Consider the following 27551-nt stretch of genomic DNA (forward strand, 5'->3'; position numbering starts at 1 on the left):
TCATGGTTTATAATTAACACAATTAAAAATAGCATTTGAATAAACTGAATGCAGCAGGACAAGGGGAGCTGTTGTGTAACCAGCAGCCTGGGAGGAAACGCCAGAAGAGTTGTCATCATCTAAATCAGTCAAGTGCAGTCAGTGGACCTGAATCCCCCCCAAAAGGCAAGTACTTTTAAGCTTGTTGACAAACAGCTACTCGCAAATTCAGTGCATGCATTGCGGGGTAACACAACGTTTTCAGAACGGGAGCAGTCGGACAACTGCAGCTGTGCGCCATGCCGTGTTGTTTGTTGTGAGGGACATTCAGATAGAGAGTTGGTTGTGGAGTTGCCACTTCTTCGCAATTTGGACCGCACAACATGCATCGGTGAAAATATGTGGCAACCTGTCTGTGCAGAAGGGGAAATCCAGTGCAGGCTGTTTCAAGGGTATCTTTTAAATACATATATGAAGAGAGAAAAGCTTTAGCCAGGCTGATTTTTGACCCCCAAAGGCATGACCTTCTAGATATGTATCTGGAATCAGTGTTAGAAACCGAGATATGAGAGCTAGGATCTAAATGGCACCTTAAAACCTAGGCTATGGGTGCAACAAGAGAATGTCTAGATGCACTTTTTTATATATAACAAGAATACAAAGCTGAAAATGAATGAACTGCAGCTAAAATATTATGTTCATTTTTCACATGGTCTAGTTCTGCCCACCCCCACCCCCCTAATATTATTAAGAGGGTCTCTTCTCCAGTCTTCAGAGAGTAGCTGGAAGGGGGGAGGCAGAAAAAAGGTCCTCCTTTCCTTCCACTCTGCAGTTTTAATCTGAAATCTTAGGAGCAGTATTGCGCCCAGAGCTCAGAAACTGCTCACGCTAATGAAATTCCCTGTCGCAAAATCCGCCTGGAATAATGGGAGTTTTGAACGCCCATTATTCCGAGTGAAAAATCCGAGTGAAAAATGTGCATCTTTCCAAACTTCAAATCCCTGATTTCAAATCCCTGAGGGCACCTGGCAAATTGCTGCATACCTCGTTTATAGTTTCGTAACAGGAAGAGGGTTTCAAAACACTGTGCGAGAGCAGAGCAGGAACAGATTTTGTGGGGCTTCTAATGGCGCCTTTGGCAGTGACTGGCTGAGCTAACGTCAAAGAAGGGCAGGGCAGGCAGTCATTGGCTGAGCAGCTCAGATCCTAAAGATGGGCCGAGAAGGAATAAAAGTCTATGGAAAGGGGTGCATAGGAGGCTAGGAAAAGTGGGGGCAGGGGGATATATAACCAGCAGGATGTGATAAGTTGGGCGGTTACTGAGAAAAGAAAGTTGCAGTAGGTGATGGACCGGAAGAATAAGGACAGAGGTGAAAGCTTGAGCGAAGAGTTTAAGGGAGGAAGGAAATCTGGGGTGGGGTGGGGGTGAAGAAATAAGAAAAATCCATAATGTTGCAGAGATGCAGGGAGCTGAAGTTCACATGTTGATCTGAAACAAGTCCCATATTGGGCTTGTATTCCTTGAGCAGGATGCAAATTTCAGACGCAACCGTTTTGTCTTTTAAATGCACTGTTTGTGGTTGAGCATATTCCTAAATCTGGCAATTCACTTGGAATTTAAATATCACATGTTGACATCCTGTTTTTCCATCTCAACTCTGAGATGTTTAGCAACAGATTGCTTGCCTGAAAAGCTGACATTTAAGAGCCGTAAAGATCCTTCCCCAACAAATTTGCTTTAGCTCTCGGGGATTTTGTGTATTTGTGTTTGAGAGGGTGAGAATATCTGATGGGCAGTGTCATATAGTGAATGTTCTCAAGCAAAATGGGATTTGCAGCATTCAGTGATTTGCAACTTTGAAGGAAGCCCCACTTATGAATTCAATTAGACTTACTCGCCAGGTGTTATTTGATTGCATTTGTTTGCATCTTTACAAGCGTTCTCCTAGTGAGGAAATGGGCTATCCGTAAGTCTATTTAAAGAGGAAAGAAGTTAAGATATGGTATGTAAACTAAGCAAGATCATGAAACTCAAACTAATTTCTAGTAATTGTCAGCATGATGTTCACGCTTATGCAAGCATTTCACATTCTTTGCTCAAGCTATCAAAGGGTTTATTTTTAGCAAGACATATTGGGGATTGCATGCTCACTCTGTACTTGACGTTCCCTGCCTCCTAAAAAGACGACTTTGCACTTCCCACTTCTTCAAATTGCTGAAAGTTTTAAGGGACAGCTTTTACAGGTTTCTGTGGATGACTCATGTTGCCATTTCTAATACAGTGGTACCTCGGGTTACATATGCTTCAGGTTACATACGCTTCAGGTTACAGACTCCGTTAACCCAGAAATAGTACCTTGGGTTAAGAACTTTGCTTCAGGATGAGAACAGAAATCGTGCTCCGGCGGCATGGCAGCAGCAGGAGGACCCATTAGCTAAAGTGGTACTTCAGGTTAAGAACAGTTTCAGGTTAAGAACAGACCTCCGGAACTAATTAAGTACGTAACCAGAGGTACCACTGTACCCTATTTCTTTACAAAGATACAGTGGTGCCCCGCAAGACGAACGCCTCGCAAGACGAAAAACCCGCTAGACGAAAGGGTTTTCCTTTTTGGAGGCGCTTCGCAAAACGAATTTCCCTATGGGCTTGCTTCGCAAGACGACAGCCCATAGGGAAATCTCCGGGACAGCGGGGAAGCGCAGCGCGTCTTCCCCACTGTCCTCGGACCTCCTCCCCCGCCCGGCATCGGAACGAAGCTCCGATGCCGGGGGGGGGACGCCTCCTCCCCCCGCCCGGCATCGGAACGAAGCTCCGATGCCGGGCGGGGGGGGGACGCCTCCTCCCCCCGCCCGGCATCGGAACGAAGCTCCGATGCCGGGCGGGGGGGAGGAACGCCTCCTCCCCCTGCCCGGCATCGGAACGAAGCTCCGATGCCGGGCGGGGGGGGGAAATGCCTCCTCCCGCCGCCCGGCATCGGAACGAAGCTCCGATGCCGGGCGGGGGGGGGGGGAAATGCCTCCTCCCGCCGCCCGGCATCGGAACGAAGCTCCGATGCCGGGCGGGGGGGGGAAATGCCTCCTCCCGCCGCCCGGCATCGGAACGAAGCTCCGATGCCGGGCGGGGGGGGGGAATGCCTCCTCCCGCCGCCTGGCATCGGAACGAAGCTCCGATGCCGGGCGGGGGGGGGGAAATGCCTCCTCCCGCCGCCTGGCATCGGAACGAAGCTCCGATGCCGGGCGGGGGGGGAATGCCTCCTCCCGCCGCCTGGCATTGGAACGAAGCTCCGATGCCGGGCGGGGGGGGGGGGAACGCCTCCTCCCGCCGCCCGGCATCGGAACGAAGCTCCGATGCCGGGCGGGGGGGGGGAATGCCTCCTCCCGCCGCCTGGCATCGGAACGAAGCTCCGATGCCGGGCGGGGGGCGGGGACACCTTCTCCCGCTGCCCGGCATCGGATGGCTTTCCTGAAGACTTGGGGTGGGAGGAGGGTTTTCCTTCCCACCGCCAACATTCAGAATGCTGTTCTGAATGTTGGCGGTGGGGAGGAAAAACCCTCCTCCCACGCAAGCCCCGGGAACAGAGGGAAAGCGCTGCGCGCCTTCCCCTCTGTTCCCGTGCCTGTCCTGAAGGCTTGCGGTGGGGAGAAAAGCCCTTCTCCGCCGCCAGCCTGGCAAGCGGTTTCCCTAGGAACGCATTAATTGATTTTCAATGCATTCCTATGGGAAACCGTGCTTCGCAAGACGAAAAACTCGCAAGAAGAAAAAACTTGCGGAACCAATTAATTTCGTCTTGCGAGGCACCACTGTACATTGGCCAGGAGTTAGCAGGCAGACTCCGAAAGTGATCGTCCTCATCTTTAAAACAGCTGCTGTTGTCCCCCAATAATAAAACACAGTGCTCCTGCGGCTACTTTTCCCCCCAGGTAGCTGCATGGAACAGAATATTGTTTGTTTGCCTATTTAAGGTATAATCTTACTGCAAAATTATTTTCCTTGGCTCCCGCCCAAGCAGAGATGAGCTCTGTTCATGGATTGGAGCTCAATGATAAGAACACATGGTGTCTCCAGGTAAGGACTGAGAAAAAGGCCAGACAGACAACATATGAATGGAGTACACTAGTATGTTTACTTGGACTGTGCTTTTGTCCTGCCTCTGAGGTCAAACCTCCTTCCTCAAGCAGCTACAGGTTGTCTGCAGTTGCCTGAAGAGAAACCCCAGTTCATGAGCTCCTGACCACGTGTGCAGCCTCCACACAATTAGGATTCCTGCAGATAAAAAGGTAAAGGACCCCTGTATGGTTAAGTCCAGTCAAAGGCGACTATGGGGTTGTGGCGCTCATCTCGCTTTCAGGCCAAGGGAGCCGGTGTTTGTCCACAGACAGCTTTCTGGGTCATATGGCCAGCAGGACTGAACTGTTTCTGGTGCAACGGAACACTGTGACGGAAACCAGAGCGCACGGAAATGCTGTTGACCTTCCTGCCACAGCAGTACCTATTTATCTACTTGCACTGGTATGCTTTCAAACTGCTAGGTTGCTGCTACGAGGGCTGCCCTTGAAGTTGTCCCAGAAACTCCAGTGGGTGCAGAATGCCGTGGCAAGGCTCCTTACAGGGTCCTCGCACAGCACCACATTCGCCCAGTGCTTTTCCAGCTGTACTGGCTCCCGGTGGAGTACAGGGTCAGGTTTAAGGTGCTGGTTTTGACCTTTAAAGCCCTTTGTGGCCTAGGACCCTCGTACCTACGGGACTGCCTCTCCTGGTATGCCCCGCAGAGGACCTTAAGGTCCATAAATAGCAACACTGTAGAGGTCCTGGGCCCTAAGGAAGTCAGATTAGCCTCAGCCAGGGCCAGGGCCTTTTTAACACTGGCTCCGGCCTGGTGGGACGCTGGTCTCATGAGACCAGGGCCCTGCAGGATCTGATTTCTTTCCGCAGGGCCTGTAAGACAGAGTTGTTCCACCTGGCCTTTGGCTTGGAATCAATCTGATCCCCTCCCCCTCTTTCCTTTTCCTTCTGTGATGGAACCCCTATTTGGGGACTTCCCTGGCTTTTTTCTGGTCCATGTAGGACCAGTCTGGATAGTTGGCCATGGTGAAGATTAGATGTTTTCTCCCCTCAAACAGTTTTTGATCTGGGCTTCCACTGAAATGAGGCTGCATTTTAAGTTGTATTTTAATCAATTGTTTTTATACCTGATGTTAGCCACCCTGAGCCCGGTCTTGGCTGGGGAGGGCAGGGTATAAATAAAATTTATTATTATTATTAGGTTGGCAGGAGCTGGGACAGAGCAATGGGAGCTCACCCCATCCTGTGGATTTGAACCGCTGACCTTCTGATCGGCAAGCCCAAGAGGCTCAGTGGTTTAGACCACAGCGCCATCCGCATTCTACATCTGCACAACTGTGTGTCCCAATCACACAGAGCTTGTGCATTGGAGTTTTTCTTCAGATAACTGCAGGCAACTTGTTGTTCTTTGAAACAGGGGTGGGGCTAAAAGTGCACTCCATTCCAAGCAAACACAGTAATGCCCAACGTGTGAGTACTGGGCTTGTGTGTCTCAAACGGCAGCAGCTAGACATTACCCAGCATACAAAGACTACTAAATTAGCATGGTTATATAGGAAACTTGTTTTAAAAACAGCAGTAGCCGCAGCAACTCTTAGGCAAAGGTAATTCTGCAAATTGCCTCTGGAAGAAAAAGCATGAATAGCAAATAAGCAGACCCTCCAAGTGTCCCTATTATCCAGGGACAGTCTTGAATTTACAGAAGCCATCCTGGTTTCTGATTTGATCCCAGAATGTCCTGCTTTTCCTTAGGTAAAGGGACCCCTGACCATTAGGTCCAGTCATGACCGACTCTGGGATTGCGGTGCTCATCTCGCTTTATTGGCCGAGGGAGCCAGCGTACAGCTTCCGGGTCATGTGGCCAGCATGACTAAGCTGCTTCTGGCAAACCAGAGCAGTGCACGGAAATGCAGTTTACCTTCCCACCGGAGCAGTACCTATTTATCTACTTGCGCTTTGATGTGCTTCCAAACTGCTAGGTTGGCAGGAGCAGGGACTAAGCAACGGGAGCTCACCCCATTGCGGGGATTCGAACCGCCGACCTTCTGATCGGCAAGTCCTAAGCTCTGCGGTTTAACCCACAGTGCCACCCGCATCCCCACTTTTCCTTAGGAGGTCCCTATTTTCATCAGAGAAATGTTGGAGGTTATGGAGTTGTGTCACTCCCCAAGCCAAGGAGATAAGTAACTATACAACCTTTAGAAGACATCTGAAGGCAGCCCTGTATAGGGAAGTTTTTAAATGTTTAATGTTTTGTTATTTTTTATATATTTTGGAAGCTGCCCAGAGTTGTTGGGGCAACCCAATCAGATAGGTGGGGTATTTTTTATTATTATTATTATTATTATTATTATTATTATTGAATGGGACATCCCTATTTTCAGCCAAGAAATGTTTGAGGGTATGAAATAAGGCTGAGCCAAAAAGGCACGGTTCTTTTTGCAACCCATATTTGGTAGCTTCAAAAAGCACTGCCCCAGTCAGTGTCATTTGGGAACTTGGCATAAAAGGGTGGGCAGAAGCATTTGCCCATTTGGTGATTTCAGAGTGAGGGCGGTTAGCTGCTGTGGCCCAAACCTCAAGCATGGAGGTGGAGGAGGAGCTGGCTGAGTCTGGGGCTGCTGTACCACTGGCTGAGGAGCCAGACTGGGTTCCTGATACTGAACCTGGTGGTCAGGAACCTGCAACACCCAAGCCAGGGCCCCCAAGGAATCCTGAGACCTGAGCCCAAACTGTCTGAGGAGCAAAGTACTTTCCACTCCACCTTGCTTGCCCACAGGAAAGAGAAGTGCTTTCCTTCTGGTTAGATAGGGGCTAGCCCTTTAAGGATGTACACTCTTCAGGCAGAGGGGTGGAGCTTAGGAGAGGGACTGGTGAGACATCAATTCACCTCTGGACTTTCTTGGAGTTAGTTGCTTCTTTGGAGCTCTCCGTGGTGCTGCGACCATCAGCTTCCCTTTCAGAGAGAGACCTGCTGTAGGCAGAGAGGACATCTGTGCCTTGCTTGGCTAGCATTGCCCATGTTGCCACATAAGCCAGATGTGATTGGCTACATAGTATCATTATGTCATCACATTCGCTATAGGATCCCTGAGCGGTCGGGATCACATAGCAAAGGGGAAAGAAGGCTGGCTAAGAGGAGGAAAGCTTGTCAAAGTAGCAGGAGCCTGAAAGCAGATACTAAATCAGTGTTTCCCAAACTTGGGCCTGCGGCTGTTTTTGGACTACAATTCCCATCATCCTCAATCACTGGTCCTGCTATCTGGGGATGATGGGAGTTGTAGTCCAAAAGCGGCTGGAGACCTAAGTTTGGGAAACCCCGTCCTAAATGAAGGCAAACTTTTACATTATTTGAGACATGTTGGGTTGCAAAATGTAGCCACTGCACACTCTGTAGAAATTAAGCTTAAATAATAACAATGCCCAGTGTTCATGTAGCATATTTAAAATGCTGACAGCACTTCACATTTTCTCAGTACTCCTTACAAGAACCCCAAAAGGGAGGGTAGTGTTATTATCCCGCCCCCATTGCAGATGGGAAGTTGGGCCACTTAGCTAAGATCACCTAGCGAGTTCAAGTGAGATTCCAGGGACTTCTGGGTTCCCACCCATAGGCACTACACCTGCCAGAGTCCTGAATTGCACATTGGCAAATCACCCTGAGCATTTATCACAGCTCTAGGCAAGACAAAAGGTAAAGCTCTTCTTTATGATGGGTTTGCAGGGTTTTATGTTGTCCCTTCAGCTAGCTGCAGAAGCCTCCTCCCTCTATCCTTAGCAATCCTCCGTTGCCTTTTGATATCCTCCCGTCAGCTCTGCCACTTGCATTTCAGTACTTACCACCAACGCTGCCTTGCTTCTGCTTTTTCTTACATCTTTACCCTGCTGTTTCACTGACTGTGTGATGCAGGAAGCAGAAGTCGCAAGTCTCAGAGCTGCCTTTTGAGATGCAGGTAATTATTATGTGCATCTGTTATTATGATCTTGGCTTCGCTAGGTGGAAGGCATGTTGCTGCCGCTGTGATAAATTTGCAGCCCTGCTTTCCTGAATTCCCTTTCCCTTGATACCAAGCGCAGGCTGCTTCTAATTCCATCTTATTTTTTTAAAAAATCACACACAGTCTTAATCGCTGCCACACAAGGCCTCCTACTAAATATATTTCACAGGATTGAAATATAAAGGATTGGAGCGATTATTCAGAGAAAGCAAATTGCAAGTGGGGAGGAAGAAATCAAATGGCACTTCTGTTTCCCCCCACATTCCCTGGGAGTCTAAAGAGACAGACTGCTCAGGTTTTTTAGATTTACAGCAGAGAATTGCTTAACCACAACGATGGAAACCAAACCAAGAATATTTATAATCTAGCACAGTCTCTCTGTACTACTCCCACAATTCAAGTATTCACATGTCCAGGAGGTATTACACACCCTCCGTCATTTCTCAAATGGAAATAGGGATGTCCTATTCCATAATAATAATAATAATAATAATAATAATCCTCCACCCATCTGACTGGTTTACCCCAGCCACTCTAGGCAGCTTCCAACATATATAAAAACATCATAAAACTATACAGGGCTGCCTTCAGATGTCTTCTAAAGGTTATATACTCACTCATGTGACACGCCCCCTCCCCGAGCCAAGGAGATAAAGACACATTTGCTTCCAAAAATTCTCATTTTCTAATTATATTGTTAAGTATCAAGTATTCAGAGAATATTCCAGTACCAGTAATTTGGAGAAATGTTGGAGAGTATGGAGTTATGTGACCCTCCCCCCCGAGCCAAGGAGATAACTCCGTACCCTCCAACATTTCTCCAAATTACTGGTACTGGAATATTCTCTGAATATTTGATACTTAACAATATAATTAGAAAATGAGAATTTTTGGAAACAAATGCATTTTGGTTCTAGAATCTATTTGACCTCTTCATGGTTTCCATCTCTAAGATGCCTCTGCCCACATCCATATAGTTTTGCGGCGTTTCAGGATAACCAGGAACTTTCAATTTCTGCCATACAAACTGGCCCCTTCAGCTCTTCTGCTCTTCTCTTGCAAGAGCCTCAGATATTCCTTTTCCCTGCCACATTGCTTGGACTAAACTCTCTTGCGGCCACATTTTCTTCCTTGCATCTCAGGGCTTGGTAATGAATTATGTCTCTGGGAAGAGGCAGGTGGAGATTCCATCTATTTCACCGCATCGCTTAGCTTGCACTGCAAGGATGAACTAGCTGATCCCCGGTCCCTCTGGGCTGGCTTGACCTTTGTGCTAATTTGATTTATTATTTTTAGTGCATTATGCTACACTCAGCCTTCTCGACTGTAGCAGGGGCTGTATGCTAATGATTTATGGGAGACATCTGGGATTCCACGGGCTAGCATACAGATTGTGTCACTGCTATCTGAGAAGACTCCATTGATCCATCCCAAAAACCCAGCAAAGCAACAGAGTGTCAAATTCCCATCAGCTTCAGTTCACAAACCCTAATTGAACAGGTGGCTACAACTGTTCTGGAGTTGACCGTATCCCATCTTTTAAGAATAAAATGAGAAACAGACGAAATGCTTTCGTCCTCATTTCCCACCAAAAGATGATCTCCATATTCTCTGCCTAAATAACAGCAGCAAGGGGGAAAGTAATCTTTGCCACCTGCTCCAGAGGGGTGGGGAAGCCTGAGTGCCTTGATTTTGAGATAAGATGTTTGGCCCTCCATTGCCATAAAATATTTGTCCAGGGGTGGATCTAAACACAGGGGGAAACCGCTAGAAATAAGTCAGAAATTAGATCATTTTAACAGAAGGAAAAAAATCTATGGAAAATCACGCTTGGAAATTTCCTGCTCTCTGGCGCCATCTGGTGTTGCATGTATATAGCACATTCAAATCGCTGTTTCTTTACTAATGTTAGCCAAGTCCTAGGCCCCATGTGGCTGACATAAGTTAGTGCTGTCACAGTCAATCAAAATTTTCATATTTGATTGTCCCCTGCCCCTTGTTTGGCTAGGATGGTCCATGTGAAGAGTCCAGGAAGCCCCACCTCTCTTTCAGCTGGAGTTTCATGTTGCCACATAAGCCAGATGTGATTGGCTACACATTATCATGATGTCATCACATTCACTGCAGGATCCCTGAGTGTTTGGGATCACACAGCAAAGGAGAAAGAAGGCTGGCTAAGGGGAGGAACGCTTGCCAAAGTAGCAGGAGCACAGCCTGAAAGAGGATACTAAATCAGTGTTTCCCAAACTTGGGTCTCCGACAGTTTTTGGACTACAATTCCTATCATCCCTGGTCCTGGTCCTGGTAGCTAGGGATAATGGGAGTTGTAGTCCAACAACAGCTGGGGACCCAAGTTTGAGAAACACTTCTGAGTCTAGTCCTTACTGCTTCCTCCGTCAACACATTGGAAAGACTGTTGCTCGCTGTCCGGACACAGAAATAGGTTAAGGCTGAGAGCGATACTGGGTAGTCTTGCATCAACCAGTGAGCTTCATAACTGAGTTTGAACCCAGGTTCTACTGGCCTGAGTCTAACACACTTCCACATTGCCACATTGTCCTCCCCAGACCTTTTTGATACACCCCATTGTGACCTTTGCAAAGAGACCATTGTTCTCCTGTCGAGGCTTGTTGTTGTTTAATCGTTTAGCTGTGTCCGACTCTTCGTGACCCCACGGACCAGAGCATGCCAGGCCCTCCTGTCTTCCACTGCCTCCCGCAGTTTGGTCAAACTCATGCTGGTAGCTTCGAGAACACTGTCCAACCATCTCGTCCTCTGTTGTCCCCTTCTCCTTGTGCCCTCAATCTTTCCCAGCATCAGGGTCTTTTCCAGGCAGTCTTCTCTTCTCATGAGGTGGCCAAAGTATTGGAGCCTCAGCTTCACGATCTGTCCTTCCAGTGAGCACTCAGGGCTGATTTCTTTCAGAATGGATAGGTATGATCTTCTTGCAGTCCATGGGACTCTCAAGAGGCTTAGCCTTTTTTCAATTGCATCCAAAGGAACGGCAGCAGCTCAACTCAATCTGCCCCGGGCTGCCCTCCAAAGGCACATGAACCGAGAAAGACATTTATACGTTGTTCTCACTGTTAGCCTCTGTAATTTCGTTTGACCTGAACTTGCTGCCAGATCAGCTAGCAGGCACTGTGGTAAGTTGGGCAATAAAATAAATAAATAGCGTGCTGGGGGATAGGGCAGTAAAAAGATTACTCAGTGTAGGGACAAATGAGGTCAACAGAAATAGGGTTGTCGTGGATATATATGCAACAGGAGTTGGCTTTAACCTTGATAGAATAGTCTCTTAAAATACCATATTTCCTAGGGCAGCAGTAGAGAATCATTGAGACTCCAAATCCCATCAGTCCCAGCCAGCATAGCCAATAGTCAAGGATGATGGGAATGGTAGCTCAACAACACTGAGAGCAGCTGCAAGTTCCCCACTGCTGCCCTGGGGACTCATAAACAACTGCAGTGGTACCTTGGTTCTCAAACTTAATCCGTTCCAAATATCCGTTCCAAAACCAAAGCGTTCCAAAACCAAGGTGGCTTTCCCATAGAAAGTAATGCAAAATGGATTAATCTCTTCCAGACTTTTAAAAACAACCCCTAAAACAGCAATGTAACATGAATTTTACTATCTAATGAGACCATTGATCCATAAAATGAAAGCAATAAACAATGTACTGCAGTCACACAATCAGTCAGTCAGTCAATCAATCAATCAATCAATCAGTATCTGAACTGGGTTCCACACAGTCACAAAAACAAAACAAAAAAGCCACAAAAACAAAAACGCAAAATAAATAGCAAAAACAGTCAGACTTCAGCGTAACACTCAAAACAGAAGTGTGGCACTCAAAATGGAGCATGTTTGGCTTCCGAAAAAAGTTCACAAACTGGAACACTAACTTCTGGGTTTGCAGTGTTTGGGTTCCAAGCTGTTTGAGTACCAAGGTGTTTGAGAACCAACGTACCACTGTAGACCTCAAGACTGATGCCCCGTTTAAGAGGGTGGTTTTGCTGGAAGATCTATTTCATTGTCCCAAGTACAAACAGAAAGAATCCCCCAGTGTCTTGCAAGGAACACAAATTGTCGACACGGTATTTTACAAGCGTATTCAGAATCCTCGTGGGGAACAGAGTAGCCATAAGACCTTGCTCCACACTGGAGGGGATGGGACAGGATGGAGAGAGAAAAATTACTTGTTGCTAATAATATGCAATGGATAATTTAAAGCTGCGGTGCAGATAGATATGCCCTCAGAACGGCCAACTCTAGTTGGAAATGTGACCTTAAAGCAAACAGATGTAATTTCTCAAGCGTTCCTGCTTACTTTGGCCCTCGGGTTCACTATAAAACTTGGATCCAAATTATGTCTGAGCATACTGCAGCAGGCATCTAGCCAAAAATATCTTGTTTGACTGGAAGTCAGTTAGAAACAGAGGCATTTTCACAAATTGTATTGAAGCTAGTCCAAATACTTTTGCAAGCCTTTGCCCGACTTTCCTGGAACCCTGCTTCAACCAGTTTTGAACCACAATGGTTGTAGGAGCATAGGTCTGAGAGATCAAAAGACAAAGAATAAGTTAAAAGTTGGCCTAAAATATCAGGCATATTAGAAGAAGTGTGCGTATACATTTTTGGGCAGACCTCATTAACAAACTGGTACAGCAGACCGATTTAAAAGACGAGAATAAGAAGAAACTAAGAGAACCCAAAATTGGCAGATTCATCCAGAGAATTTATGATCAGCTCATATTTGGAAGAATCGCCTCAATCCAGGGACCATTTCTTCAAGAGAAAACCTCCAGCTCCCTCTTCAAGTGCTTCGCTAAGGAAAATGAAAAGTCCTAGTGAGATATTTACCACTTTCTGCACCCAACCAATCACACCCCACTCAACTAGTTAGTTATACAGCGGTCAAAAGTCAAGTTCATACTCTAGGTGGCTGGATGTACTGTTCCAAGCACACTGCCAACATCCTCTGACTGCAATAAACTAATCTAGGCTGAAGCAACCAGAAGGGTCTAAGATATTATATAATTGTTCTCCATCCAATATAGCAATAATAATAATAATAATAATAATAATAATAATAATAATAATAATTTATTTATACCCCACCCATCTGGCTGGGTTTCCCCAGTCACTCTGAGCGGCTCCCAACAGAATATTAAAAACACGATAAAACATCCAACATTAAAAACGTCCCTAAACAGGGCCGCCTTCAGATGTCTTCTAAAAGTCAGATAGTTGTTTATTTCCTTGACATCTGATGGGAGGGCATTCCACAGGGCATGTGCCACCACTGAGAAGGCCCTCAGCCTGGTTCCCTGTAACCGCACTTCTTGCAGCGAGGGAACCGCCAGAAGGCCCTCAGAGCTGGACCTCGGTGTCCGGGCTGAACGATGGGGGTGGAGATGCTCCTTCAGGTATACTGGGCAGAGGCCATTTAGGGCTTTAAAGGTCAGCAGCACCAACACTTTGAATCGTGCTCAGAAACGTACTGGGATCCAAGTCGGAATGGACGCATGGAAGTGATTTTCTCCTCAAAGTGCTTTGCAAATATGTCTCAGCATGGTACTGAGAGTTCAGGTAAATTACCTGGCAGGAGGCCATAAGGAGGAGACAACTTGAAGGAGTTCTGCTGGTTGCCACTCCGAAGATGTAGTGGTGGCAGAGAAGGAACCTGAATTTGCTGCCATCCCTACCGCAGATTGCCACAGTCAGGAAGCACAGGCAAGCTGAGGAGGTGAAATACAGATGGAAATGACATAACTGCCATCAGTGTGTTTTGCTGTATGTGGAAATAGATTTCTTCCCTCTACTTTCCATGGCAGTAGTGTAACTAGGGTGGGAAAATAGGGACACCCATCCTGGAAGCTACCTGGGCAGGTATTCAACCTGGGCAACAACCTATTCCGATAGTTCATATAATGCACTGAAAGTTATTAAAATAAGTTTACATCATGTTTCCATTTCAATATAGAATAATCAGACATGTTTTTCACAAAGGCAGGTGACGGCTTGGTCAGAGGGTTAGGGAGTGTTGACGAAATAAAACAAACTCATCCACTGAATATTGCTGGCAACGAAGGAACAAACTTGGAATTTCTTGATCACCATCATCATCGTTTTATTTGAATGCCGCCTTTCCATAGTTAAAAAGAATGCTCAAGGCGGCTTACAGCATGACCAGATTTACATAACTACCAACATAACAAAAGTCATAAACAATAAATAAAACACATCAGAAAGTACACAACCAAATGGAAAACAGTTTCCACATAACTCATAAAATCTAAAACTAAGAATACAGCATTAATATCAATCACAATTTAAAATGACATAGATAAAAAATAAAAACAATTTTTAAAACAATACAAAAACAAAAACAGCACTCCTGTATGGAGCCTTTTCCTTTTCCTTTTCGACTGCCTGCACTCTCATATCCATTTACCCAAGAGCAAATTCTGTTTAACTCAATGAAACTCATTTCCGATCAAACTTGCATAAGATTGCACAGCCTACACCTTTTCACCTATTACATATAATCCTTTGAAATTGTGTTATGCCTTGTTGGGGGGGCAGAGAAGCGTGTGCAGTCGGGAACTTGCCCAAAGTGTAGGAATGACAAGCTTTTGGGACTATTCGATGCTCACTCTAATCCTCTAATTCCAGGGTGCCTCGGGAATAGCTCCTCCTCCTAGAGGCTTATGTGACAGGGGAGCACTGCCATGGCTGCAATCATTTCCCTTCCATTCAGACTGAGTGACAGGGAGTGTCATTCCTACCTTTGTGTTGCTGAGACAGGATTATGGCCGCGTGCCCTGCTCAGAGCTGCTACCCACAGGGACAATTTGGAAGCTCAAGTTGATACGCAGCATTAGCTGCCTCCTCCGATTCAGGCTGGGTTGCTAAGGGCACATCTCACCAGTATCAGACACTGGTTCAAAGCTCTCCTTTCATCGGCCCCAACCAATGACTTTTGTGTGTGTGTTGTGATCTCACAAACCATGTCCTATGTAGTGACATCACAATAAAGGCAGCGTACTGCGTGATGCGATAGTAACTCACCATGACAGCAGCCTTTCCAGAGAAAAGAAACGAGCAGTAAAAAACAAACACACAAATGTCCACACCAAAATACACATAAAACAAGCAGCAAAAATAGCCATTTGGTTTACAGATTGCCGGGGATGTGGGAAGGCTCCCTGAGAACGTTCACATCTTATCCGAGTTGTGTATTGCTGCTGTTTTTAAGCTCCCTTGAAAGCTCCCAGAGGCTTCACTTGAAAAATGAATCTTGCAATGTGGGTTGAGTTTCATTTTAACATGCACTTGAGAGGCTTGCTCCTTGTTTTACATGAGGCTGCCCTTTTCAGATCTGAGTTCAATGGACACAGGGACTATCACATTTAGTTTGTCTCACAATCTCAGTTGTCGAGACTCCAGATGCTGGTTTGTTCATCGTTTTGTGCATTTATGCCCCACCTTTTCCCAGGGAGCTCAAGATGGGGCACATGCCTCCTGCCCAAAAAAAGCCCATAATATCCTCACAGCAACCCTGTGAGGTATGGCTAGGGCTAAGAGACAATGTCTGGCCCAAGATTGCCCAGTGAACTTCACAGCTGAGCAGGACTTTGAGCCTTAGTCTCCTGGGTCCCAATTTGACTGGCTAACCACGACACTACACTGGCTCTTAGCTGTAGCCGGAAAGTGATTCAATAGACGTTTCTATTTAAATATAACAACCCCCGAAACTTTCCTAAAATTAGGGCTTACCTAAACTTTCAGCAGTAATTCAACAGCACTTTCTAAATGGATGGAAGCCAAAATAACGTTCAGCAGACAGTTTTGCAGCCGCTTTAGTTACAGGGTCCCATCTTGCAGTCGTTGCCCTGCCAAATATTTCACCCTCTTCAAAGGAAATACAGGCTGGAGGAGGAGAATGGATTGCAATGCCTGGCCGCCAGTCATTTCTTTGCCTCTCCTGCCAAAAATCCAAAAGCAGGCTGTGGGGATCTCTCTTTCTCCAGATGATGACTTCAGCAACACCTAGAGCTAGGCAAGGACACAATTCCCAGAGCAGGTTTGAAATGTTTGTGTTTCCTCACAAATGCCGGTGACATCATCGGCACCGGAGGACTTGAACTTCACTTTTGGCACGCAAAAGCCCTCCTGGTGATTTTTACACCAGGCGTTCCTGCTCTTGATGGATATTGATGTAACGACGCCTGTAATTAAAGGATTGTATATATAAAGGATTGTAGCTATAACACATGCAGATGTAGTTAAATTCATCTGTGTTAAAAGAGCACAGAACATTTGTAACTGGGCAAGGAAGTATGCGACCAGCGACAAAATGTTTCAGAGCTTTCAGCAACACAAAAGCAAGGGAAATTAGGTGCTTGTCCCTAGATTTGTCAGAGTGCAAGCTCAAAACAACATTAGCATGGATTTGCTGGTGTACTCCATGCCGTCACTTGGGTATTGCATCTTTATATCTTCTTCTTTGGCGATCACTTGTAGCCTAGTAAGATTGTCCTCCATGAACATGGTCTTAACAGTGAGTCCGTAAGTGACTGTGGAGGCCAATTCTGGATCCACACATCCTTCCACAGTGGGGACATAGGTTTCCGGGCAGGAATTGATCACGGTGAGGGTTTGCCAAGCATGCCTTCCTCTTAGGCGTTTCTCCCTTTTGTCCTGAGTTTGAGCATCTTCAAAGTTCATGACACCTTTGGTAAAGGCTGTTCTCCAACTGGAGCGCTCACAGGTTAGTGTTTCCCAGTTGTCAGTGTTTATACTACATTTTTAAAGATTTGCCTTGAGAGAGTCTTTAAACCTCTTTTATTGACCACCAGCATTATGCTTTCCGTTTTTAAGTTCTGAATAGAGTAGTTGCTTTGGAAGACGATAATCAGGCATCCGCACAACATGACCAGTCTGACGAAGTTGATGTTGTAGAATCGTTGCTTCGACACTGGTGATCTTTACTTCTTCCAGTACACTGGCATTAGTTCACTTGTCTTCCCAAGTGAAGTGTAAAAATTTTCAGAGACACTGTTGATGGAATCTTTCGAGGAGCTGGAGGTGGCATTTATAAGTGTTCCATGTTTCCATTGCTTCTCTATATACAGCAGTGAGGCAAAGTATGGAGAGTGAATTGAACTACCCTGAGTATCCTTTGGGTGGCAAAGCTGCATGGAAATGGAGAAAGGGCGGGGGGGGTATTTATTTTTTGTCCCTTTAAAAAGAGCAACAGAACTCTGGCATCAGCCACCTACATTTCATTGCAATAGGTTCAGGGGTAACAAAAGCAAATGTTTATTCCCACTATGCAAGTAACCTATGGAATTGGCTGCTACAGATAGCTGGGTTTGGTTTTTTTTAAGGGGAGACAAATTTCTGGAGGATAGGCCTGCTCATCTGAGTACAAAGAGGATGGGGACAAAGAGCAGGGTGCAGCCATCAATGATGTGCTTCCATAGGGATCTTCTGGCTAAGCTAAAGTTGGGAGCAGAATGCCAGACGTCACCGTCTGAATCAGCAAGACCACTTTAATGTAAGCGCAAGTACTGGCTAAATGGAGCAAAGTGTGAGCGGTGGTAGGGAGACCAGCAATGAGAAGTTTGAGTTTTATAGACCATTCCACAACATGATCAATAAAATTAGCTTGATGTGCAGCTGATGGCCAATTTTCTCAACACACTGGGAGACCTCACGGGTAGCTCTGTCCACTGTGGGAAATTGTGCAGAATTTTAACCCTGTTAGCCAATGGGCTTTGAAATGGCAGGCATAAACCCAATGGTCTCGCAAGGTCACCCTGAGAAAAAGTGGGAACAAGGAACCTCTCTGTGGAGAGTGTTCAGGACCCTCAACAAATTACAGTTCCCCAAAATTCTTTGCAGGAAGCTGTGAGAGTTCAGCTCTCATAAAACCAATACGTTTGAAAGATCAGACATGCTCCGCAGGGAATATTTCCCTGAACGGACACTACAGACACACAGCCACCGAATACCAGGGGACCCAAATTCATTCTGTCTCTGCACCCCATTGCATCTGGTCACCTTATACCAATCGTGTAAGTGGAATGAAAGCTGCTTTTCGAAGAGCCCTCTCCTAAATCAGGAGAGGCTATTTGGATTCCAGCTGCTGGGGAGATTCTCTTACAAACAGTTGGCTGCTCAAATACTTCTGCATCCCAAGAAACCACCGGTGGCTCGGCTTTCAAAGCCAGCCAGCCCTACTCCAGTCATCGCTGTGGGCTGAGTCATTTTGCTTACATCTCCGCAGCACTCCCAACAAGCAATAAATTATGGCTGCAGGGAGGCAGTCGGGTTAAGCAGTCAGTGACTAGCCCCAATAATGGCCACAAGATGTGAAGTTTGTGGAAAGGAGCCATAATGGAAAGAGAGAGCTTTTCTTGGAATGGATGGTGTCAGTCTGGGCCTCGGGGGCAGGGGGGGGGGAAATCTCCCTGAAGCCTGTTTCCTGCAAAAGGCCTAGTTCTTCTGAGGCATTAAACTTTAGGATGTGCCCCTTAATAGGGGCTCCCACAACTGACTATTCCTCCATACCAAAGTTTCCACTGTACAAAGAAACTAAATACTACAGCAAATATCCTGGCTTTTAAACCATAACCTTTCATTTTCCTATGTGTAGGGAATTGTTTTATAATTAAATTCCTACCCTGTGGAAAAATGGGGTTTAAATGTTTTAAAGAACAATAAACTCGGAAACATTGCTAATCAGTGAAGCTAGCAGGGAGCTGTCATGATGTGGTTTGCTTTGCTGGTTCCAGATAGTAATCCAAGTTTCTAGACGATTTACAGGTCAGGCTCAAACAAGAGCGCATTGCAATAATCTAACCTGGAGCTGACCACAGTGGAAGCAGAAATGGAATCAGCAGCAACCCCAAACTGCAAGCCTATTGGTCCAGGGGATTGAGAAGAAAGTTAAATATTTAGGAGTATGGATAACAGTTAAGAATACAGTATAAATATTTTTAAGGACACCTATACAAGAACTTGGAGAGAAAGAAAGAAAAACTTAGAGGTGTTGGGAAGGAGGAATTCATTGCTATTGGGAAGGATACCAGTAATTAAAATGAATGCATTGCCAAAATTTTAATTTTAATTTCAATCAATACCTTTGATCAGCAATGTGGGATACTTCAAAGAATGACAAAAACATATTACTAGATTTATCTGGCAGGGGAAGAAGCCAAGAATAAAATATAAATTGTTGGCAGATTCTAAAGACAGAGGTGGATTCTCTCTACCAGATTCAAGATTATATTATGAGGCATCCTGTCTATGCTGGCTAAGGGAATGGATATTATTTTTAAAAATTGATGTTTTAGAGCTTGAAGGTCATGATAACAGGAATGGTTGGCATGCATATTTGTGGTATGAGAAGGTTAAAGTACATAGAGCTTTCTTAAATCATGTCATAAGAAAATTCATGTACAAGGTATGTGAAAAAATGTAAAAATTTACTTGAATCCATTTCTAAAAGACCTCCAAACAGTGGGGTCAAAACTGCTACCGCCTCCCCGACACTAGATGGCAGAAATGAGATTCTGCCTAATTAGAATCCCCAAATATGGCCTGGATTCGAATGCTCCCCCCATCCCCAATTCATAGAATTGGAAGGGACACCAAGGGTAATCTAATCCAATCCCCTGCAATGCAGGAATCTCAGCTAAAGCATCCATGACAGATGGCCATCAAGCTTCTGCTTAAAAACCTCCAAGGCAGGAGATGTCTGTAGCAACTCCTACTCTTACTGTGCCATCTTTAATTTGTACGTAAACTGCTTTGAAGCACTTGTTAAAAGTGGGAACAACAAGATACCCAACAGTATACCATGATTTCTTTGACTCTAGGAACTTCAGGGTGGTGGGCATGATTGGGCTGACAGGGAAAGATTGGTCCATGGTTATTCCATGAGATTTACAGCTAAGTAAGGATTTGATCCAAGGTCTGCCCAGTCTAACTCTCAGGCCACTGGCTACCATGAGGTCAAATGAGGAAAGTCTCTCTTCCTTGTCTTTCAGAATGTCTTGGAATTCACTAAATGGGGACGACTTGCGGCGCCCCAATATACGAAGAACTTTGAGCCTCACTTCCAGTAGCCAGGGGAGCTATGAAACACCAGAAATGGGGGAACTCCAACGTATGTTGTGGACGCCCATTCCCTGCCGCGGCAACGTCAACGAAGTCTGGCCTAACCTCTACATTGGAGATTTGTAAGTAAACAGGCTTAAAGGGATGACAGAGAACATTCTGCCCATGTTATAACAACTTCCAAAGGCGGAGAGAAGGAAAAGACAGCCAAAGGGCTTATTCTGCCATCTTGTCCTTGTTTCCACATGGCATCACAGGCCTTCGCCTAGAAGCTGGGGTTGTATGGCAGACTACAACTGGTATTCATTAGAGTGGGGTTTATTAACTCATTTTAGGTTTTAAAAAAACCTAGATTTTTTGGGTTGATTCTTCAGTTGGAGCAAATTTTAATCGCGAAAGACATAGTTTGTTTGTTTCAGGGATTTTTGCTTTGTTTCTGTTGAGTTATTGTAAGACAGCATTAAAAAGAAAATATCTGTACAGCTGAAAAGGCTGGCAGCGTTCAGATAAATTCAACAGTGTAAATAAGTTTTGATGGATGCAATAATGGAATCCCGAATGGTATAGTTTTTGTAAAATATGCAGGGATTTATATGTCAAATGAGCCATGGAGAGAGAAGAAGGGAAGTCATTGATATCTTAAGGATGTAAAAATGAGTACTTTAAAATGTAAAACAGAAAATTCAATAAAAAAAATTATATACAAAAAAGAAGAAAATATCAAAGATGGCTGCCTTTCTAACAATGAGCGGCAGCGTTTGTTTATTAAGTCATAAGTCATCTTACATTTCCTTCAATATCCCCCAAATGTTACTATGCTTTGGTAATAGACAAATACATTCCATGGCTGCTGAGCACATTCAGACCTCTTTGGGCTTCTTTTGTGTGTGTGTGTGTGTGTGTGTGTGTGTGTGTGGCCCTGATAGATAGATAGATAAATAGATAGATAGATAGATAGATAGGTGTGTGTGTGCACATCTACACATCTCAGTGTTCCTCTGAACATGCTGGTGCCCCCATTTTTTACTCCAGTCCTCTTGGCACTCAGCGCTCATTAATTTTAGAGGGAGTGGTTGCCATTGCTGCATTTATTGGATGGTTTGATGAATCGAATGGGCGATATCCAGTTCTAGCTGTATTTGGAGCAAACCCGCTTAAACCAATGGACAAGTACAGTGGTACCTTGGGTTACATACGCTTCAGGTTACAGACTCCGCTAACCCAGAAATAGTACCTCGGGTTAAGAACTTTGCTTCAGGATGAGAACAGAAATCATGCTCCAGCGGCGCAGCGGCAGCAGGAGGCCCCATTAGCTAAAGTGTTGCTTCAGGTTAAGAACAGTTTCAGGTTAAGTACGGACCTCCGGAAGGAATTAAGTAACCCGAGGTACCACTGTAACCAAATCCATCCATTTCAATAGGTCTGCTCCAAAGATGGATTCGCTGGCTATCGCCCAATTTTTTTTTTAATGCTTTTGTGCTTCTGGTGTCTTCACAACTTCATTGTATTCCAATGCGCGAACATTTGGTTGAGAAGCAAATTGAAGCCTTCCAATAAATAAATTAAATGCCAGCATCAGTGTTGGGGAAATCCCAGACATCCAGGCACCATGCTGAGTGGTTGCTTAAAAGCTTGGTTCCTGCTACTAGGGTGGGGGTTTGTTTTGTTTTTTTGCAATTAAAAATGGGACAATGGCATCTAAGCTATTTGAAAGCATTTCCCCACACTGAAGAGTAACATCTCTCTTCCCAACTCTGCTTTTCCACTCCAGTACATAAAACCATGCAGCAAAAACCATATGAATAAGTTAAAAACAGACATCAATTAACCGTTATGGAAAGATGTATTCTTAATTGCCTGCACAGGCCCGGAGGAACAAAAAAGTTTTCAGGAGGCATTTAAAAGCTGGAACAGAAGGTGCTTGCTGAATGTTGGCAGAATATGAGCCGATGACACGATAACTTGTTGTTATGAAGTGAGCCTCACCAGCTTGAGGAAGACCAACAATGCTCCCATAGATGATTAAGGTGGGATATAAGGGTTCGAGAGATCCCCTGGACCTAAGTTGTTCAGGGCTTTGTAAATTAATGCAAGGAACTTGAACCTGGCTTGACCTTGCACAAGACATGTGGTTTAGTCCGACAAAAGGCCTCATTGCACACCAGACTTCTGGTCAAAGGGGTTTAGTAGATTCTAAATCTAAAAGCGCAACTTTGAAACCTGCCAAACTTATGCGTGGTGGATTGTTGCGCATGCTCAGCATGGGAAACAAGACTGCTGATGCTTCACATTCGACAATCTTCCAAAAAAAACTCCAAATACATACAAAGGCTGCATGGACTTGGTATGTTCATGCTTCCCTTAATGGTTAATTTCCATATTGTATTTGAGCTTTCACACCATGTAAAAGCCACTTCCAGAACTATCATGAATACAGTGCAACTATAGTGGAAATTAAAGAACCTTTTAAGGAGGGTGAAAGAGGAGAGCGCAAAATATGGTCTGAAGCTCAACATCAAAAAAACTAAGATCATGGCCACTGGTCCCACCATCTCCTGGCAAATAGAAAGGGAAGAAATGGAGGCAGTGAGAGATTTTACTTTCTTGGGCTCCATGATCACTGCAGATGGTGACAGCAGTCACAAAATTAAAAAACGCCTGCTTCTTGGGAGAAAAGCGATGATAAACCTAGACAGCATCTTAAAAAGCAGAGACATCACCTTGCCAAGAAAGGCCCGTATAGTTAAAGCTATGGTTTTCCCAGTAGTGATGTATGGGAAGTGAGAGCTGGACCATAAAGAAGGCTGATCGCTGAAGAATGGATGCTTTTGAATTATGGTGCTGGAGGAGACTGTTGAGAGTCCCATGGACTGCAAGAAGATCAAACCTATCCATTCTGAAGGAAATCAGCCCTGAGTGCTCACTGGAAGGACAGATCCTGAAGCGGAGGCTCCAATACTTTGGTCACCTCATGAGAAGAGAAGACTCCCTGGAAAAGACCCTGATGTTGGGAAAGATGGAGGGCACAAGGAGGAGGGGACGACAGAGGACGAGATGATTGGATAGTGTTCTTGAAGCTACCAGCATGATTTTGACCAAACTGCGGGAGGCAGTGGATGACAGGAGTGCCTGGCATGCTCTGGTCCATGGGGTCACGAAGAGTCGGACATGACGAAACGACTAAACAAACAAACAAACAAACAAACAAACAAACAGCACTCCTCCCCATATTATTTGCAAAGGGATTTTTTTTCCCTGGAAGCAAGAAACATGTAAATTAGCACTAAAGCTTTACCGTGTTCTGCTATACTTGCAGAAGAGGTGTCTGCGTGGTGCAAAAGCTCAATATAATGTGGAAGTTAACAGTTAGGGGAAAGTCATGAAAATGGAATAAAGCACCACATGGATGCAGCTTGCCTGGTTTTCTACAGTGGTGTTTCCTAAACTTGGGTCTCCAGCTGCTTGTGGACTACAATTCCCATCATCCCTGACCACTGGTCTTGCTAGCTAGGGATGATGGGAGTTGTAGTCCACAAGCAGCTGGAGACCCAAGTTTGGGAGCTATGAGTCCCCAAACCAGCAAGGATATTAAATCTAGCATGGTCTAGAAAGTTAGCAGTTAATACACTAGTTCATGGACACCATATTAGCGCTGGATGTGGGGAACCTGCCTGGCTAGAGATTCGTTGTGTGGTCTTTAAGGGCAAGGATGGATGGATGCGACTAGCACAAATCTAAGCCAAATACTCTTTCCCCCACAGATATATAGCCCGTGACATAGAACAGCTTCGCCGAATGGGTATCACCCACATAGTAAATGCCGCTGCTGGAAGGTTCCATATTGACACGGGGGCCAAATTCTACAAAGACCTGCCGGTGGATTACTACGGAGTTGAAGCAGACGATGATCCAAAGTTTGATCTCAGCATTTACTTCCACCCAGCCGCTAAGTATATAAGAGCAGCGCTGAACTCTCCCAGAGGTAAATATAACAGGCAGGGCAATCTATGTCATCTCTGTGGTCCTGGCAGCCTTACTGCATTCAATGCGCAGGTATGATGTGAGTGGCTAAAGGACTGGCCCCGGTCCAGGAAGACCTGGGTTCAAATCACTGCTTAGCCATGGAGTTCGCTGGGATGCCTTGGGCAAATCCTTATCCCACAGCATCCCTAGTGAGGTGAGATGATAAAAGGTCTGGAAGCCAAACCTTATGAGGAATAGCTGAGGGAATTGTGTATGTTTTAGCCAGGTATAGCAGAGACTGAGATGAGACTGAGATCTTCAAATATCTAAAGGGCTGTCCCATGGAGGGTGGAGCAAACTTGTTTTCTCCTGCTCCGGAGGCTAGGACTGAAACCAATGGATTCAAGCTACAAGGAAGGAGGTTCCAAGTAAACTTCAGGAAGAACATTCTGACAGCAAGAGCCTCCCACAAGAGGTGGGGCACTCTCCTTCCTTGGAGGGTTTTAAGCAGAGGTTCGATGGCCACTTGCCATTTATGATCTAGTGGAGATTCCTGCATCGCTGGGGGTTGGACTTGTCGATCCTCAGGGTTCTTTCCAGCTCTAAAATTCTATACTCAAATGGTCCAAGTGTCCATGAGAGATGCAACAATCATTTCCCCATTTAATCCTGATTTACCTCTTTCAATAGCAAATCCATTCAAAATAACAACTGCCCTGTGAAAATGGTAAATCTGAATGAATTTGGGTGAGGAATTTGGGACAGAATTCTGATGAGGACAATATTGTGCGGACACTATCTTTGCTATGCTCTATTCCCATATAGTGGCATTCAAACGAAAACCGAAGGTTTCCAATCAATACTTTTTGTGCTTTCCTTGTTTGAAGCTCACATTGCAACAGAGAAGCACACAAACTTAGATTCTTCAACATGCCAAGTCAAGGTTTGACATTTCAAAATCACAGAGATACACCAAATCATTTTGAAATCTAAAACACCAAATTCAGATAATTGAACCCTCAGAAGGAATACCCAGCTAGACGTCTCTGTTTGTCCCTTCTTATACAGCTATATTAGGGATGGGACTCTGGTTTCTTCTCATGTCACTGAAGGGCAATGGCCCCAGGAGAGACCCCAGGAGAATTAGTCCTCCTTTGACATGGCTAACTAGGAACTCTCCCTTTAATCGGTGTGGCAGGAAATAGTAGCTGCATTGCAAAAGAGATAGGACAGAATTGGGGCTGAGCTCCTCTGCATTTTACCATCCGCACAATAAGACCCACTTTTCGTGAGGCAGCTGGATGAACTGGTAGGTCTTAAGATTTTAACAGGACAAGGGGAAATGACAGAAAGTTCTGATATTTACTGGTAAGAGTCAGAAAAGGCATTGAATCAATATCCATATATCATAATTTGCTGGTGAAGAAGGCACACCAGGATTATGACACGAAGATTTCTGACATTCCCCACTGGGTTTCGCAGTCTTGACCTACTGGCAAGTCTCAACATATACCATACCAAGAAACCTGGGGTTTTCGTACCCTGACATATATGCGATGCTCTTGTCTTCTCTTCTCTTGCAGGCAAAGTACTAGTTCACTGTGCCATGGGCATAAGCCGCTCTGCCACCCTTGTGCTTGCCTTTTTGATGATCTGCGAAAACAAGACCCTCGTGGATGCCCTAAAGTCTGTGCGAGAACACAGAGGAGTCTGCCCAAACTCTGGTTTCCTCAGCCAGCTCCGAGATCTTGACATCCGGTTAAACAGCGAAAGGGGAAGGTCAGGAGGTGATGCCTTGAAACTTTAGCTGAAGGATGCCCAGCGCTGTGGCTCAAGACGAAGCGGAAGTCAGAGAGACAAAAGGAGGCAAGCCTCAGAAATACCTGAACTCTGAGTCTGTGTTAGAAGAGGTGTCTGGGTAGTGAAATGAAAATAGTGAAGTATTTCTTTGATGTTAGAAACTAAGTCGAGATTAAAGGCACGCCAGACATTTGGCATACATGTTTTTGATTTATGCATGGACAGGTGAGGACACTGGTGAAAGGGGCCATAACTGCAACAGAAGAATTAAATATACAAAGGGAAAGAAGGCAAGGCTAGGTTGGGGCAGAGTCAAAACAGGAGAGGTTTCTAGAGGAGAGCAAAGTGATCATAAATCAATAGGATTATTCGGTGAAACAAAAGGCTTGAGCAAAGTTATTCTGTTGTTTCCAAGTCTGGCAAGAACATTGCCAGTTGAGCATTTTACATTTCAGTAAGGTGGACACAGCCAGCGGGAGAAATTCAAAGGAATCTATGCACAGAAAAGCATGAAACAAGTACATTTATTTAATCTGAAGCACACAGGCCTTCACTCTGGTGGGCTGGGACCCACAACTGAGAGGTGCCCCAACCTAAGGTGGGGTTGAATTACTGGCACAACTGAATTTGTCTTACTCTAAGAATTGTTCTACAGCAAGGGTAGCCATTGTTGGACTACAGTTCCCATCATCCATAGCGGACATGGCCAATGGTCAGGGATGATGGGAGTTAATTTTGTTTTGTTTTCTTTATTAAATTTCTATACTGTCCTTCATCTGAGCATTACAGGGCAGTTGACGATAAGAGAGACACTAAAATACGTACCATAGTAACCAACAAAAACAGCTCCTCCATACACTGTTTAAAAGACCATTGATTGTCTAATTAGCCAAAGGCTTGGGAAAAGAGGAATATTTTTGCCTGGCACCTAAAGGTATGCAGCAAAGGTGCCAGGCGAGACTCCATGGGGAGAGCATTCCACAAGTGAGGAAACACCGCAGAAAAAGTCTGCTCTCATGTTGCCACCCACCGGACCTCTCGCAGAGGAGGCGCACAAGTTGTCACCTAACAACATGTGGAGGGCTCCACATTGACAGCAGTGACAGCTGTCTTTTTAAATCCCCCATGGAGCTAAAAGCAGCAAGGAGGTGGCAATATTCATTCTTGCCCTTTCCACAAGGAGCCCATGTTCTCCCTTGCTATTTTCAGATTAATCTTATAAAGATCAGGCTGGGTGTAGGTGGGTGTTGTGACAATCTCAGTGGCAAGAGGGAATTGAAACATACGCCTAGAATATCAACATCCAAACAGGAAGGGCACATTAAGAAAGAGATGGTAAAAGGTAAAGGACCCCTGGATGGTTAAGTCCAGTCCAAGGCGACTATGGGGTTGTGGCACTCATCTCGCTTTCAGGCCAAGGCAGCTGGCCTTTGTCCACGGACAGGTTCCCGGGTCATGTGGCCAGCATGATTAAACCGCTTCTGGTGCAACGGAACACCGTGACGGAAACCAGAGCGCATGGAAATGCTGTTTCCTTCCCGCCACAGTGGTACCTATTTATATATCTGCACTGGCATGCTTTCAGACTGCTAGGTTTGTAGGAGCTGGGACAGAG

At 45.4% G+C, this 27551-nt stretch overlaps 2 protein-coding genes and 2 long non-coding RNA genes across 7 annotated transcripts in view; 2 read left to right on the forward strand and 2 right to left on the reverse strand.

Annotated features, from left to right (window-relative positions):
• Nucleotides 1-27551, reverse strand: part of LOC308477711 (uncharacterized protein) — a 66529-nt gene that overhangs the window by 32444 nt on the left and 6534 nt on the right. The gene's annotated exons all lie outside the window — the stretch shown is intronic.
• The window catches only part of LOC308477715, a 215395-nt gene that overhangs the window by 12163 nt on the left and 175681 nt on the right, over nt 1-27551 (forward strand). The window lies entirely within an intron of this gene.
• LOC308477707 (dual specificity protein phosphatase 13B-like) lies at nt 25-26135 on the forward strand. 4 transcript variants are annotated; one of them, XM_081006546.1, is made up of 4 exons: nt 25-165; nt 20104-20295; nt 23935-24155; nt 25720-26135. In XM_081006546.1, the coding sequence occupies exons 2-4, from the start codon at nt 20105-20107 to the stop codon at nt 25941-25943; spliced, it is 636 nt and encodes a 211-aa protein (XP_080862672.1). In that variant the 5' UTR covers nt 25-165; nt 20104; the 3' UTR covers nt 25944-26135. The 4 variants fall into 4 exon arrangements, with proteins under 4 accessions (XP_080862672.1, XP_080862674.1, XP_080862673.1 ...); XM_081006548.1 differs by lacking the exon at nt 25-165 and adding an exon at nt 7902-7995; XM_081006547.1 differs by lacking the exon at nt 25-165 and adding an exon at nt 18878-19026.
• LOC308477720 lies at nt 11785-15816 on the reverse strand. Its single transcript, XR_013986676.1, has 3 exons — nt 14833-15816; nt 13643-13782; nt 11785-12869 (listed from the first exon to the last, which is right to left on the reverse strand). It is a non-coding gene; the product is annotated as an uncharacterized lncRNA (long non-coding RNA).

Source organism: Podarcis pityusensis (genome assembly GCF_964106645.2).
Source record: "Podarcis pityusensis genome assembly, chromosome: 5".
NCBI lineage: Eukaryota > Metazoa > Chordata > Lepidosauria > Squamata > Lacertidae > Podarcis > Podarcis pityusensis.

What these genes read in the sequence shown, in the direction of transcription:
- LOC308477707 (XM_081006546.1), top strand. Translation starts at nt 20,105, where the DNA reads ATGTCTTGGAATTCACTAAATGGGGACGACTTGCGGCGCCCCAATATA. An exon ending in AACCTCTACATTGGAGATTT is followed by an intron (nt 20,296 to 23,934) that starts GTAAGTAAACAG and finishes TTTCCCCCACAG; the next exon opens with ATATATAGCCCGTGACATAG. An exon ending in AGCGCTGAACTCTCCCAGAG is followed by an intron (nt 24,156 to 25,719) that starts GTAAATATAACA and finishes CTTCTCTTGCAG; the next exon opens with GCAAAGTACTAGTTCACTGT.